Here is a 15,617-nt window from a genome sequence, read left to right as displayed (position 1 = left end):
AGTCCATACCCATCTATGAATGTATGTGCATGTTTATTTTTAGGTATGTATGTATGTAAGTAAGCAAGCAAGCTCTATGACCAATGTGGGGCTTGAACTCACGACCCCTAGATCAAGAGTTGCATACTCTACTGACTTAGCAAACCAGTGCTCCTGTGTGTGCATGTTTAAAGTAGCATTTCCCAAAATGATGGGAATTTCATCATAAAAAATTTTCATTTGGCAAATAACTCTGAGAAATGTCACATGCCATATCCTTCCTTTGGAGAAAAAATAGCATATTAAAGTCTAAACTCAGAATTTTTTTTTTAAGTCTAAAAAGAACAAAAAATGCTTTAATTCTATTCAATGTTTTCCATATTTATTTGACCATAGAACATTTTTTTAAGAATTCTTTTTTTGGGGGGGCGCCTGGGTGGCTCAGTCAGTTGAGCTTCCGACTTCGGCTCAGGTCATGATCTCACGGTCTGTGAGTTCGAGCCCCGTGTCAGGCTCTGTGCTGACAGCTCAGAGCCTGGAGCCTGCCTGGGATTCTGTGTCTCCCTCTCTCTCTGACCCTCCCCCATTCATGCTCTGTCTCTCTCTGTCTCAAATAAACATTAAAAAAAAATTTTTTTTAATTTCAAAAAGAATTCTTTTTTTTTTTTTAAGTAATATATATTAACATGGAAATGCTGGGATAAAGGAAAGTACAAAAAATGGGTTTATATGAATCTGTTATGTATGTCTTTTTTTTTTAATGTTTATTATTTTTGAGAGAGTGCATGTGAGAGCAGGGGAGGGGCCGAGAGAGAGGGTGACAGAAGATCTAAAGCGGGCTCTGTGCTGACAGCAGAGAGCCCGATGTGGGGCTCAGACTCATGAACCATGAGATCATTGAGCCAAAGTTGAATGCTTAACCGACCAAGTCACCTTGTTATGTATGCTTTTTAAAAACATCTTAAGTCCAGACTTGAAGCTTTGACCTTCGTTTCAAGATTTGCCTGTTCATGGTATAGACAAAGCAGTAGGTCAGTAAGTTTAACCATTTATAATGTTAAAGTGTTTTGTTTAGAGGTTTAACTTAACAGTGTAATATTGTATTTTTAGAATGAGAGGGAGAAACTTCAGACAAGGATAGATGAAATGAACAACATACTTAAGAAGATTGAGAACTGTCTCACTGAGGTGGAAATAGGTAAAGTATTTTGAACACTTTCCCAAAGGTAGTTTAATTTTACCTAACAGCTTCCCTATGGTACAGATTGCTGGTATCACTATGCTGAAGCCTTGTATTAGCAATTTGAGACATTAGAGCAAAATAAAGCTCTTTACCTGTGGTCATCCATAACACAATCAACAAGAGATGCCCAAGATAATAAACCTCTTTAGAAAGTTCTTCATAACCTAGACTGTAATCTTATTTTTTTAATAGATGAACTTATTATCTCCATTTGGAAAATAGCTGTCCTTTTAGTTTGACCTCTCATATTCCCGATTTGTTAGTATTGTTGTCCTGCAGTGCTTTCTCATAAATCACAAAATTCCACATAATCATCAAATTTAGAAGCTCTTAGTCCTTAGCTATCTCGACCTCCTTCAGCATTTGACACTGATGATTATTCTCTTCCTTCTGAATCTTTCATCTCCCTAAACCTCTATGATATTGTACTACCCTCTTTTTTTTTCTGCCTATTCCTTTTAGCTTCTCTGTTGCTGTCTCTCTAACTTCTTTTGTAGGCCTTTAGATTTTATCATCTACTCATTTCTATATTCTCTCCTTCATGCTTTCATCTGCCTTAACATTTGTGTTTATATGATTTCCAAATTCAGTTAAATTCATCATTTGTTGAACACCTGCTACATGCCCAATACTATGCTTAGCCTCAGAAAAAAAGATATTATAAACATAGATTTTTGCCCTTAAATAGCTTATAATTATTCTGAGTGAGGTCATCTTTAGCCTCTCTCTTGAGTTCCAAACTTAACATTTCTAGTTTCTTGCTGAACCTTTATGCAAGTATGTCTTTAAGCACCTTAAGGACATTGTTATTTCCAAAATAAAATCTGAAAATCTGCTCTCCCTATGATGTTTCTCATCTCTGTTAATGGCATCACTATTGTTACATACTGTAAACAGCTAAAAACTTTCATTGTCTTTGAGTCTCTCTAATCAGGTCCTGTCATATCTGCTTCTTCAGCATCTCGTATTCTTTCCCATTCCCATTAAGGCTATCATCAATTCTGACACGCTATTCCAAGTCTTCTAACTAATCTTTCTATACTCTTTTTTTTAAGTTTATTTACTTATTTTTTTGAGAGAGATGGTGAGCAGGGGAAGGGCAGAGAGAGAGAGAGGGAGATAGAGAATCCCAAGCAGGCTCCACACTGTTAGCACAGAGCCCCTCACGGGACTCGAACTCACAAACCATGAGATCATGACCCAAGATGAAACCAAGAGTCAGACACTTAACCAACCAAGCCACCTAGGCACCCTGCAATTTTTCTACACTCTTAATTTCATCCTACCTCCTTCTAGTCCAACCTGCGCATTGCTGCCAGATTAAATAATTATGAAGAACAGTTTTCATTATGTTACTCCCTTCACAAACTTCTTTCCATTTATAACAATAAAGTCCAAACACCTAAGCTTGACATTTACATTCTCCACAATAATTTTTAGGTCTTCCTTTCTTACATGATTTACTATTATTCTTCTATTATGCATCCCAGATTCCAACCAAATCTTGTCATCTCTATGCAGTCCTGCTATTTTGTCTTAGCTAATGCATTTTCCTTCTGTTTTCTACCAAAGGAAGCAGTCCTTATCTCCCTTGAGCTCCTGTAGCTGTTTTATTAGTCCTTCTTGTAGTATACATCTACTTGTAATTATAGTTATTTTTATATAGCTATCTCCCTAATGTGTAAGCTCCATGGAAGCAAAGATCAGCTTTTATTTTTCTCCATATCCTTCAGAGTTCTTAGTACTATGCTTTGCATTGAGCAAGTGCCTAGTACATGTTTTCTACATTGCATTGATAGTGAGTGTATGAATTCCATAATCTTAGACTCCTACTACTCATGCCCTACTCCTTTGTTCATTACCTTTCTTTCTACTTCACATATGAAAAACAAGCTATTAGGCCAGAACTTTTGAACTTCCTACTTCCAAACAAATCAAACTTTTATATATCTATATCCATTCTTTCATCATTCCTTTCTTTTCCCTAAGACCAATCTTTCCACCTAAACTTCAGTTCCATCCCCTCTTCTCAGGAATTTCATATCACTGATTTTCCCTTATCTCTTACATATTCAACCTTTCTGCCTCCTCTCTGAAGGATATATTCACCTCTCTCTTATCTTTAAAATACCAAAAACCACACTTCTTTCTCTAGATACCACTGACAAATAGCTATTTCTTTCTCATTCCTTAATTATGCCTTGAGCAAATATACTGAGTACCTATGTTGTGCCATGTACAGTGCTCAATGCTTAGAATACTATGGTGATTAAACACAAAAACTTTATGGCCCTGTGGAGCTTCTCATCTAGAAAAGAATATAAGAATTAAATAATTTAGGGCACCTGGATGGCTCAGTCAGTTAAGCATCTGACTCTTGGTTTCAGCTCAGCTCTTGATCTCACGGCTTTGAACCTTGTGGTTTCAAACCCCCTGCTGGGCTCTGAGCTGCCTGTGTGGAGCCTGCTTAGGATTCTCTCTCTCTCCCTCTCACTGTCTCTCTCTGCCTCTCCCCAACTTGCTCTTTCTCTCCCAAAATAAATAAATAAGCTTAAAAATAATAATTTTATGTTAAGTGCTGTGAGAGAGGTTACACGGTGCTGTAAGGTCCTGAAACAAATCTAACCTAGTCAGGTCCGGAGGAGCTTCTCTCTGTGGAAATGGCTTTTAAGTTAAGATCTGAAAATGAGGAGGATTTAAAGTGAGGAAGGGAAAGCAGACTATTTAATATGAATAACACACACAGAAGTTCTTCTATGGGAAAGAATGTAACAAGTATAAGGATCTGAAATAAGGCCAATGTTGGCTAGAATAGAGAAAGCGCAAGAGAGAACATGATTCAGATAAAGCTGGAGATGTCAGCTTTGTGGGCCTGGGCAAGGAGGGCCCCTTAAGGAGGTTTGACTTTTTCTGAGAACAGTGAGCAACCTTGAAGAGTATTAAGCATTGGCTGCAATGTAGAGATGGAATTTGAATAGATGAAGAGTAAATGTAAGAAGTTAAGTACTTATTGGAAATGTGCACACATGCTTTTGTGTATGTGTATCTGTTCCTGTTTCTTGTCCATGGGGTTGCCTAACAATAACTTCAACATATGCAATTATATGTAAACAATTTCTACCTCAGAGTGGCCTATGAGAAGCTGCTGTTGGAGATCATTGCATGTGGCTCAAAGTTCACTTGTCTGCCGCTAGAAGCAAGTCTTTGTATGAAATTATAAGTATAGCTCAGTGCTTTATTGGCAAGGAAAGGTGGGGAATGATGACTATTTGTGAAATACTGTTAACACTTCATTTTGGGACCATCTTTTTTTCTCATCTCTGGTTATTTTTGACTGAGTTATTCTAATGCACATTGCCTACTTAGAAACTAAGAATTTGGAGGATGGAGAGAAAGACAATCCTATGGAAGAATGGAATTCAGAAATGAGAGCTGCAGAGAAAGGTAACTGAATTAATTAAGAAGATAAATGGGGAAAAAAAACAAGCTATTTTCTGTTTATTTAGGTGAGATAAAGTGATACAGAATTTTCAATAGAACAGATGATTTTTTGTAGCAACATTTTAATGTGTCCATTCTGACAGATTTTTTTTTTTCCCTAAAGAACTGGAACAGTTGAAAACTGAAGAAGAAGAGCTCCAAAGGTCAGCTTCAACTGGAGTGTTAGAAAATAGGCTAAACTTTGCAAGGCTAAATGGCTTCCTACCTCTAAAAACTGACAAGATTAGGCACATGAATATTGAATTAAGACTGACTCAGGGCTTCTGTTCCACCTTGAACTTGACCTGTTTTAGTTGGCAGTGTTTTCTAAGCACTTACGGGGCATTAATCCAAGGTAGTATTTCTCAAGCTTGAATAATATCGGGATCCTTTTAAAGAAAATAAACCTAGCATTAAACTGTTTTTATATTGTACTTTTTTTTTTTTAAGTTTATTTACTTACTTTGAGAGAAAGAAGACAGAGAATCCCAAGTAGGCTCCATACTGTCACTGCAGAGCCCAACACGGGGCTCACTCCCACAAACCATGAGATCAAGACCTGAGTGGAAATCAAGAGTCGGATCCTTAACTGACTGAGCCACCCAGGCGCCCCAAAATGAAAAGTAAATTTTAATAATAATATTAAAGAATATGCAAACTGTCAAAGATGCAAACCTTCATGGATCCTAATTTTGAGAACCATTGGTTTAAGCTTTTCCTAATTAGACCCTCACTTCTAGATTAATGCTTATTAAAAAAAAAACACACACACACACACAAGAAAAAAAAAAACTAAGAAAACAAAAATGGATGCCATTCACTTCACTGGGGAGCCATCTAGCATGTGACTTCTTCTCATAAACCTTTTATTTTTATGGAGTCCAAATTCTCAGACAACAGCCTTATCTCTCTGATTACCTGCTATGATTTGCAGAAATCTCTTAGAACTGGAAGTACAGAAAGAGCAGACTCTTGCTCAAATAGACTTCGTGCAAAAACAAACAAATAGAACTGAAGAGCTACTGGATCAGTTGAGGTAAGGAAAAGCAGGTGTCATTAGTTTGTGTTTTACCCTGTGCCTTTGTAGTTGGCTAACCTATTACAGCAGTTGACATGTGTTTTTAACATGTATCACTGTTGTTGTTTTTTTTAAGTTTATTTATTGATTTTGAGAGAGAGCCCACATACAGTGGGAGAGGGGCAGAGAGAGAGGGAGAGAGAGAGAGAGAGAGAGAGAGAGAGAGAGAGAGATTCCCAAGCAGGCTCTGCACTGCCAGCACGGAGCCTGACATGGGGCTTGAAACCACAAACCAGGACTTAAACCCGTGGCTTGAACCCTTGAACCTTGAAATCATGACCCGAGCCAAAATCAAGAGTTGGACACTTAACTGACTGAGCCACCCAGATGCCCCTGTGTATCACTATCTTTAACCCGTAATACAATACAACCTCAAAAAGAGTCAGTGTACTCAACACCAAGCTGAAAGTATACAAGGTGGGAAAGCTATGAAATTATCATTTTAAAATATTTAACACTTTATATTGCCTAAACTTGGGTTTTCTTTGATGCAGAACTCAAAATTGGGTCAATTCTTTCAAAAGCATATTTGTACATTCACGGTATTTGAATCAAAATATTTGATTATCTCCCAAGCCAGCAAAAAACTTCAGCAAATATTGCTGGCACTCTTTGTGTGGTATCAAAAGTTAACTCTCCTCTTCTTTTACTTCAGAAAAAAATTTTTGTCTTTGTTTATTTCTCTCCAGCGTGTCTGAGTGGGAAGTCATCGAGTGGAGTGATGATCAAGCTGTGTTCACCTTTCTTTATGACACAATAGAACTTACCATCACCTTTGGAGAGCCAGCAGGTGAGTAGCAAAAGTAATTCCTCTGCAGAAAAATGCATGGATAAACTCACTAAGGAGTCCAATCTTTATTTTACTACAATAATAACTATTAACATAATGAAATGAAAGCACACTAGAGAAGCAATTATTTTAATTTACGATAATAGGATTTTATTTTATTAGATAGAGAATAAAATAAAAATTCAACTAATGAAAGTTGACCTTTGTTGAATGACATTAGATGAAAGAAATTTTACATATCCAAATAATGGATCAATATGCTATTTGCATCTATTTGTTCTGGCTTCCTTTTTTCCATCTGTCTTTTTTGATAGACTTACTCTAATGGCTGGTGACACTTGTTTTGTTTTGTTTTGTTTTGTTTTGTTTTGTTTTGTTTTGAGAGAGAACATGAGCAGGGGAGGGGCAGAGAGAGAGGAGGACAGAAGGTCCAAAGCAGGCTGTCTGCTGACAGTAGCCAGCCTATTGTGGGGCTTGAACTCACGAACCGAAGCTTGAGTTCATGACTTGAGCTGAAGTTGGATGTTCAGCCAACTGAGCCACCCAGGCACCCCTTGATATTTTTTTTTTTTTTTTTTGTACTTAAATTAACCTAAAAAGTTCATTGGAAGTTCTGTATATATTGGTAGGCTTAACAGAGTCTTTGGAATCACTATATGGTAACTGGACAGAGTTCTAGCTATTTTGTTAAGAGGCTCCTGTCGGTGTCTTTAGGTCTTTTCTCTGAAACAATTTCAGCATAGCAAACCAAACTTCACATTTTTCCAGCCTCCACACATGATTCTCCTTAAAATTTCCTTTTCTCAAAGAATATCAACAACTTCAGTCCAGGTCCAAAATTAATGTTTATTTGTTTGTTTGTTTGTTTGTTTATTTTGAGAGAGAGAGAGGGTGGGGGAGGAGTGGGTAGAGTGAGAGGGAGAGAGAGAATGCCAAACAGACTCTGCACTCAAGCCACCCACATGCTCTAGTCCAGGTCCAAAATTAAAACAGGAATCACTCTTTACCTCTTTATTTTATCCCTTGCCAGGCATATCTAATCATCAATAAGACTTACTGATTTTAATTTCTTAATACTGATCCACTTTTCTTCATTTCCTATCAATAGTCATTTCTAACCAAATGACTACAATAACATTCAAACTGGCCTTTCTGGATCTTCTCCTTTTCCCCTCCAATTCATCTTCCTTCCTGCAGCTATGGGGATTGTTAAAAATCTGATTATGCACCAAATACTCTTAGACTAATGATCAAAATATTTGCTATGAACTGTAACATCTTGCAAGAATTTAATTTTTCCTCCTTTTCCTGCCTCATCTTTTTTTTTTTTTTTTTTTTTAAATTTTTTTTTCAACGTTTTTTATTTATTTTTGGGACAGAGAGAGACAGAGCATGAACGGGGGAGGGGCAGAGAGAGAGGGAGACACAGAATCGGAAACAGGCTCCAGGCTCCGAGCCATCAGCCCAGAGCCTGACGCGGGGCTCGAACCCACGGACCGCGAGATCGTGACCTGGCTGAAGTCGGACGCTTAACCGACTGCGCCACCCAGGCGCCCCTCCTGCCTCATCTTAAACTATTCTCTGCACTTTGGCACATGGATTTCTTTCATTTCCCTTTTTTTTTTTTTTTTTTTTTAAAGTAGGCTCCACACACAATGTGGGCCATGAACTCACAACCCTGAGAATCAAGGGTCTCATGCTCTGATGACTGGCCAGCCAGGCACCCCTCTTTCATTTCTTTAAAAGATCATGGTCGGGGCGCCTGCGTGGCTCGGTTGGTTAAGCATCCGACTTCGGCTCAGGTCATGATCTCACGGTCCGTGAGTTCGAGCCCCGTGTCGGGCTCTGTGCTGACCGCTCAGAGCCTGGAGCCTGTTTCAGATTCTGTGTCTCCCTCTCTCTCTGCCCCTCCCCTGTTCATGCTCTGTCTCTCTGTGTCTCAAAAATAAATAAACGTTAAAATTAAAAAAAAAAAAAAACAAAAAACAAAAGATCATGGTCTTTTTATGGTCAGTCATATTCCATCCTTCTCCAGGACCTTCATAATGATCTTTTTTATGCCTGGAAACCCTTTCCCTTGCCTTTGTCCATTTGGACTACTATAACAAAAATGCCATAAACTGGGTAGCTTATGAACAACCAAAATTTATTTTCTACATTTCTGGAAGCTGGAGATCCAAGACTGGGATGCCAGCATGCTCAGGTAAGAGCCCTCTTCCAGGGCACATACTTTTTATTGTATCCTTATATGCTGAAAGTCCAAGCTAGCTCTTTAGGGTCTCTTCTGAGACCCTAATTAATCTCGTTCATAAGGGGTCTACCCTCATGTCTGAAATACCTCCCCAAAAATCTTTCACCTAATACCATCACCTTGGGCGTTAAGATTTCAACATACAGGAGCACCTGGGTGGCGCAGGCGGTTAAGCGTCCGACTTCAGCCAGGTCACGATCTCACGGTCCGTGAGTTCGAGCCCCGCGTCGGGCTCTGGGCTGATGGCTCGGAGCCTGGAGCCTGTTTCCGATTCTGTGTCTCCCTCTCTCTCTGTCCCTCCCCCGTTCATGCTCTGTCTCTCTCTGTCCCAAAAATAAAATAAACGTTGAAAAAAAAAAAAAAATTTTTTTTAAAAAATAAAAAAAGATTTCAACATACAAATTTGAGGGGAGGACACAATCATTCATACCATAGTACTCCCTCTCCACTAAATAAATTTCTGCCAGTAATCCTTATGAGCTCAGCTCAATTATCTCTTTCTCAGGAAAGTTTTCCCTGACTCTCCTTTTACCCATTCCTTCTACTAGTTACCTTCCTCTTATATATTTTCTCATTGCTTCCCGCAGTTTTACTTAATAGTGCCTATTCCCAGTTGTAGTTTTTGGTGTGTTTATTTGTGCAATTATCTGTGTATCCCCCTGAGCTATTAGCTTTTTGAGAATATAAATTGATCGTGTCTTTTTGTCTCATTATTGTATCCCCAGTGCCTAACACATAGAAAATATTCAATAACATGAAAAGAATCAGAATTCGAGAAACATGAGAGAACTCTAGAGTTTGGAGGAGGAAGCAGCTCTCCTGGCTACCTAAAACTCATTACTGTAATGCTAAGAGCATAAATCATTTGCACTGTATTTATAAAAAGAAAGTAGGTGTGAAGAGATCATAGTCATTTTTTTGTATGGTGTCTGAAAATAGTATCTTTGCACAAAATTTAGGAGTTAAAGGAGGAGGCCTTGATAAATTTAAAATAAAGGTACTACACCTTAAATTTCCTTCAAAGGCCTGTCAGTAAGTGTAGTTCAGCAGTCTCAGGGGGAGCCTTTACCATTCACAAAAAATAATATGATTCAAGTATATACCTTTAGCTGCTTATATTAAAAAAAAACTCTGTTTGGGCACCTGGGTGGCTCAGTCACTTGAGCATCTGACCCTTGATTTCAACTCATGTCATGATCCCAAGGTGGTGGGATCGAGCCCCATGTCAAACTCTGCACTGAGTGTGGACCCTTCTTAAGATTCTCTTTCTTCTCTCTCTCTCTCTTCACATGCTCTCTCTCTCTCTAAAGAAAAAACAAAAACAAAAAACCCTGCTACCCAGAAAGAGTAGGCTTGTAAAGTACTGAGTTGTATGTGGCTTAAAATCAGATAATAAAAAGAAATACTACTCTTACTCTGGTTCTTCCTAGTTGGTCTCCCTTTCCTGGACAAGGCTTTCAGGAAGATTGTTGACCTGAATTTTCAGTCTCTGTTAGATGGTAAGTCCAGTTATCCACAAAAAACTTGTTGAATATTTACAAGTGTAAATTGCTCCTTGAGAGCTCTTTCACATACAAAGTTAAATATAAACAATAATAATAATAATAATTTGTCCTTAGAAATGTTTATTAGACATAAAATTGCTTGGATAATGTTCCAAATATTAGGTAGGATTTAATTTTTTTAATTATTACTAGATTTTAAGCAATGATTGATGATTAATAATAGCTGTTTCCATAATTGAAAAATTACCATTATGAGTACTTAGTATCAGGCATTAATGTTACTTACGTTAACACTTGGAGGTAAGGTTCCTCATTTTACAAATTAGAGAACTGCAGCTCAAAAGAAGTAAGTGTTGTGCTTAGGATCACTCAGGTTGTAAGGAAAGGCAGGATTTAAACTTAGGTTTATGTTACATTTAAGCCCATGTTTTTAACCAGCTTCTATTCTGTACATGATAAAGGCTTGAGTTTTTATAAGAATGTCTGTGTTTACTATATATGTTGATTTATGTGTTTGAAAATAAAACGGAGAGGATACTTAGATACCTAGTAGTTTGAAGGTATTTCTAGTTTATATAATATTTCTAACTTATGTGTAGAAGATAAATGAAAGTAAGTAATACCCTGTTGTTGTTTTTCCTTCCTCAGAAGATAAAGCTCCTCCTTCCTCCCTTTTAGTTCATAAGCTTATCTTCCAGTACATTGAGAAACAAGAATCCTGGAAGAAGAAATGTAAAACACAGCATGAGGTTCCCAAGGTAAATCTGATTAAAGTATTTTGAAAGAAAATTTTGTTTTCTGTCACAAAAAGAAGAGCTCTGAGGGGCTCCTGGGTGGCTCATTTGGTTAGATGTCCAACTCTTGGTTTCGGCTCAGGTCATGATCTCACAGTTTCATGAGTTGGATCCCTGCATCAGGCTCTCCTGGTGGCATGAAGCCTGCTTGGGACACTCTGTCTCTTCCTCTCTCTCTGCCCCTATCCCACTCACACTGTCTCTGTCTCTCTCAAAAATAAGTAAACTTAAAAAAAAAGTTTTTTTAATAATAAATTAAAGGGGCGCCTGGGTGGCTCAGTCGGTTGAGCATCCAACCTTGGCTTAGGTCATGATCTCACATTTTGTGCTTTCGAGCCCCACATCGGGCTCTGTGCTGACAGCTCAGCACCTGGAGCCTGCTTTGGATTCTGTGTCTCATTCTCTCTCTGCCCCTACCCGACTTGTGCTCTTTCTCTGTCTCTCAAAAAAAATAAATGTAAAAAGAATTTTTTTTTAAAATAATAAATTTTAAAAAAAGAAGAGCTGCAATTTTATATATGTAATAGTGGATCCTGAAATTATAAAAATATTGGGGTGCCTGGGTGGCTCAGTTGGTTAAGCATCCGACTTCAGCTCAGGTCATAATCTCACAGTTCATGAATTCAAGTCCCATGTCAGGCTCTGTGCTGACAGCTCAGAGCCTGGAGCCTGCTTTGGATTCTGTGTCTCCCTCTCTCTCTGCCCCTCCCCCATTCATGTGCTCTCTCTCGAAAATAAACATTTTTAAAAAATGAAAGTATAGGGGCGTTTGTGTGGCTCAGTCTTTTGGGCGTCTGACTTCGACTCAGGTCATGATCTCACGGCTCATGGGTTCGAGCCCCATATCAGACTCTGTGCTGACAACTCAGAGCCTGGATCCTGCTTTGGATTCTGTGTCTTCCTCTCTCTCTGCCCCTCCTCAGCTCAAACTCTGTCTCTGTCTCTCTTTCAAAAATAAACATTACAAAAAAAATTTTATATGAAAGTTTAAATATATAAATTACTTAACTTTGGGGATTTCTTTATAACAGAGCCACTAAAAACTGAAATGTTTTCATAATTTCTTTTTTTTCCCCCTATTTTTCCCAGATGCTTCAAGAAATTTCACTTGTAGTGAGCCATTGTAGACTCCTTGGAGAAGAAATTGAGTTTTTAAAGAGATGGGGACCAAATTATAACCTAATGAACATAGATGTGACTAATACCGAGTAAGTGTATTACTTTCCCAGGGCTGCCTTAACAAAGTGCTACAAACTCAGTGGCTTTAAACAACAGCAATTTATTGTTTCACAGTTCTGGAGGCTAGAAGTCATCAAGATGTTAGCAGGGTTTGTTCTTTCGGAGGGGCTAAGAGAATCTGTTTCATGCCTCTCTCTTAAGTTCTAGTGATTTGCTGGCAATCATTGACATACCTTGGCTTATAAATATATAACTCCAGTATCTGCTTTCATCTTCACATCATGTTCTTCCTGTATGCATGTTTGTGTCCAAATGCCCCCTTTTTATAAGGACACCAATCATTTTGGATTAGGAGACCATCCCACTCCAGTAGGACTCCATCTTAACTAATTAAATCTGCAATGATCTTACATTCTGAGATACTGGGGGCTAGGGCTTCAACATATGAATGGCAGTAGGGACATAGTTCAATCTGTAACAGTAAGTAAGTAATCAAAAACTTACTAAAATGATTTCTTTCAGTGAATTTTATGACTAACAATGGAAATGAACAACCATAATAATACTTTGTTCCAGATGTTTTACCCTCTGTCCATTTGATAAGGACAAGAAATAATGTACCACCTAAGTTTCACCTACCAGTGTAAAAAGAAAATATATTTGTTTCATTCTATGTTTGTTTTTTATTTTTAATTGAGGATTTTGTCTTTTACAGATTGAGGCTTTTATTCTCCAGCTCTGCAGCATTTGCAAAGTTTGAGATAACTTTACCTCTCTCAGTTCATTTTCCAACTGTCCGCTTACCTTTTTCCATTCAAAATCACATTGGAAACATTGGGTAAGTAAAGGGCCAGCAGGATAGGGTTCCTAATGACTTTTCTACCTCTCCTCTATTATTTGAAAAATCTCTCAAAGTGGCCAGAAATAATGGATATATACCATTATTGGATATGCCAATAATGGATAATCCATACTGAGTGCCAAATGTTACTCCTGACTTCCTTTTGAAGGATTTGTTCTTATAATTTAGTGACCTTCATTGCTAGCACCAGTGGATACTGGAGACCACTGGTATATTCTCTTATACTTGCTCCACTTTTTGAATAATCTTACCTAAAACAGGAGCCCAAAAAGGAAAAAAATGGGTATAAGCTTAGCCCAGATCATATATAAACAACCTTTATGCCCTTAAAAACAGAATATCACTTAATCACTTAGTAATCATTTAAGAAAGCTGTGCAGTCATAATGCTTTTTTCAATTAGCCTTTGTAACCAGACATAACAATATTTCATTCCTATTTGTGACTTTTTAGACATACAGTTGACAGTTTGTAAGATGGTAGAGTTTAGAATGCACCCACCTCAAATCCATCAGCAAACACCAGCAGTTTAGATTTTTAGCTAAGTCAAGATAACCCCCCAGTTCATACAGAATTGCTCTTAGGCCTTGTTTTTGGAATCCCAGTTCAAACTGGACAGTCTATTTTTAGAAATGTCTATTTATGCTTCCTAAAAGACTCAGAGACCATACCCAAAAACATGAATTCCACTGAAATGCTATCGATAAGTACGTTTCCAGAAAAATTAATGAAACTTTTGTTCTTTCTAGCCAAGATGAAATCACTGCAATTCTATCTAAAGTGCCACTGGAGGACAGCTACCTAAAGAATGTAGTCAAGCAAATTTACCAAGATCTACTTCAGGACTGCCATTTCTACCACTAGACCTATGGACTACAGCTATAATAACCAAGCATAGCACACATCATAATGATACTACGTCGGAGTATCCATTGCTATTTAATCTTTGTCTTTAGGTGATAGAAAGAAGCCTCATAAAACTCCTCCTGATGATGTTATAGTTAATTTGTTATAGTTAATATGGCTAGTGTTTAAATCTCTACAGTCAGGAATGATGAAAGTCCTCAAATAGCCTTTTATCAACTTGCTCATCTTTTTATGAAAGGTTCAAATAGTAGAACACTTAGGGAAAATTTCTTCTAATTAAAGTTGTGCTCTTTGCTTTAGTACAGGCCCTACAGAGTAACTTTAAGTGGAGCTGTCACCGCTGACAAAAACATTAGCCATTTCCTCATATGTACAGCTCTAATTTTTTGGTTGCCGGCCTTCTGTCTAGTAGGTATTTTTCTGGGATAGAGATTTATCTGTCTACAAACTACTCATTCTCCTTTTTCTTCATTTTAAAAATTTTATTAAGAAAAAGCAATAGCACTCAGCTATTCAAATGGTTGCCATCTTTTCTAGAGGGCCTTGCCTTTTATTATGTAATATGTGTTAATATTTTCTCAGTATAATTTTGTAGAGAAAGTTAATTCATTTTGGGCCAGTACATATATGTAAATATATTGATATTTTTTTGTTTTTGTGATGTAGTAAGGAGATATATATATACATATGGAAATACATAGTCGTGTATAGAGAGATACTCTTCTGCCTAGGCAATTTCCATCTTTCTGAAGGATGCTTTACAGCAAGATTCTCAGTCTCTTTCTATCAAATAATTGTACTTCAAACAATATCAAATTTAAAACCACTAGTTCTGTCCAGTTCTGGCAGTAGTAATTAATTTAATGTGAGAATTGATTTCTGAAGCCACACCCTTCTCATAAACAAAAATAAGCCATATCCATTGATATTGAATGACCAGTATTATCTGTGAGATAAATATGAGAAAATTTTTACCCAAACTTTAATTGAATCCTAATCATGATAATTTTTTCATTTCTTTTGTATTTAATTATAAACAAAATATATTTGCATTTCAAACTAATTCATATTAAAATTTTGCTTTATACTTTATGATCAGGTTAAAGTCCTCTGGGTCCCATGAATGTTATCTTCGCTCTTAAATTGGCTTTTACTTCTGAGCTATTGGTCAGAAAGATCACATGGTCTTTTAAACCTCAAATTCAACATAAAATTTATTTTCCATAAAAATCAAGATGTAAATATTCTTGAAAAACTTTTAAAGTCACCAATGTGGCCTGTTTTCCATGAAACTTAAATTAGTTTTCTTATTGGAGTTGTTTTATTTATTTTCTGTAAACCTAAAAAGTAGAAATTTTCTTTTATTCATTTTGGTAAACTGGAATGACCAGCTTCAAGAATGATTTGGCTTGTAATTATGGACTCTGCTTTCTTGGGTTTAGTTACAAAATTGTAATATATACCTAGTTATTTGCATTTGTATTTGTTCAAAGGATTGGCTATTTCTATAAAAAATTTTTGGAAATTGTTCCTTCACTAATTAGAAGCAGACTGGTTTTTGCACTATTAAAATAAGTTTATTATATGAAA

General features: G+C 37.1%; 1 protein-coding gene across 4 annotated transcripts in view; it reads left to right on the top strand.

Moving 5' to 3' along the window:
- The window catches only part of KNL1 (kinetochore scaffold 1), a 67,072-nt gene extending 51,455 nt beyond the window's left edge, over positions 1-15,617 (top strand). For all 4 annotated transcript variants that reach the window (XM_019442545.2, XM_019442547.2, XM_019442548.2 and 1 more), the window contains 10 exons: positions 1,090-1,177; positions 4,589-4,666; positions 4,827-4,866; positions 5,637-5,738; positions 6,470-6,570; positions 10,252-10,320; positions 10,975-11,084; positions 12,210-12,328; positions 13,015-13,137; positions 13,910-15,617. In XM_019442545.2, coding sequence (XP_019298090.2) covers positions 1,090-1,177; positions 4,589-4,666; positions 4,827-4,866; positions 5,637-5,738; positions 6,470-6,570; positions 10,252-10,320; positions 10,975-11,084; positions 12,210-12,328; positions 13,015-13,137; positions 13,910-14,024 — 945 coding nt within the window. In that variant the 3' untranslated portion in view covers positions 14,025-15,617. The remainder of the gene's footprint in view (positions 1-1,089; positions 1,178-4,588; positions 4,667-4,826; positions 4,867-5,636; positions 5,739-6,469; positions 6,571-10,251; positions 10,321-10,974; positions 11,085-12,209; positions 12,329-13,014; positions 13,138-13,909) is intronic.

The sequence above is a fragment of the Panthera pardus genome, unplaced genomic scaffold, assembly GCF_024362965.1.
Source record: "Panthera pardus isolate Hobbes unplaced genomic scaffold, ASM2436296v1 HiC_scaffold_24, whole genome shotgun sequence".
Classification (NCBI taxonomy): Eukaryota; Metazoa; Chordata; class Mammalia; order Carnivora; family Felidae; genus Panthera; species Panthera pardus.
Note: the sequence above shows the minus strand (reverse complement) of the source record. Positions and strands in the feature narration are given on the sequence as shown.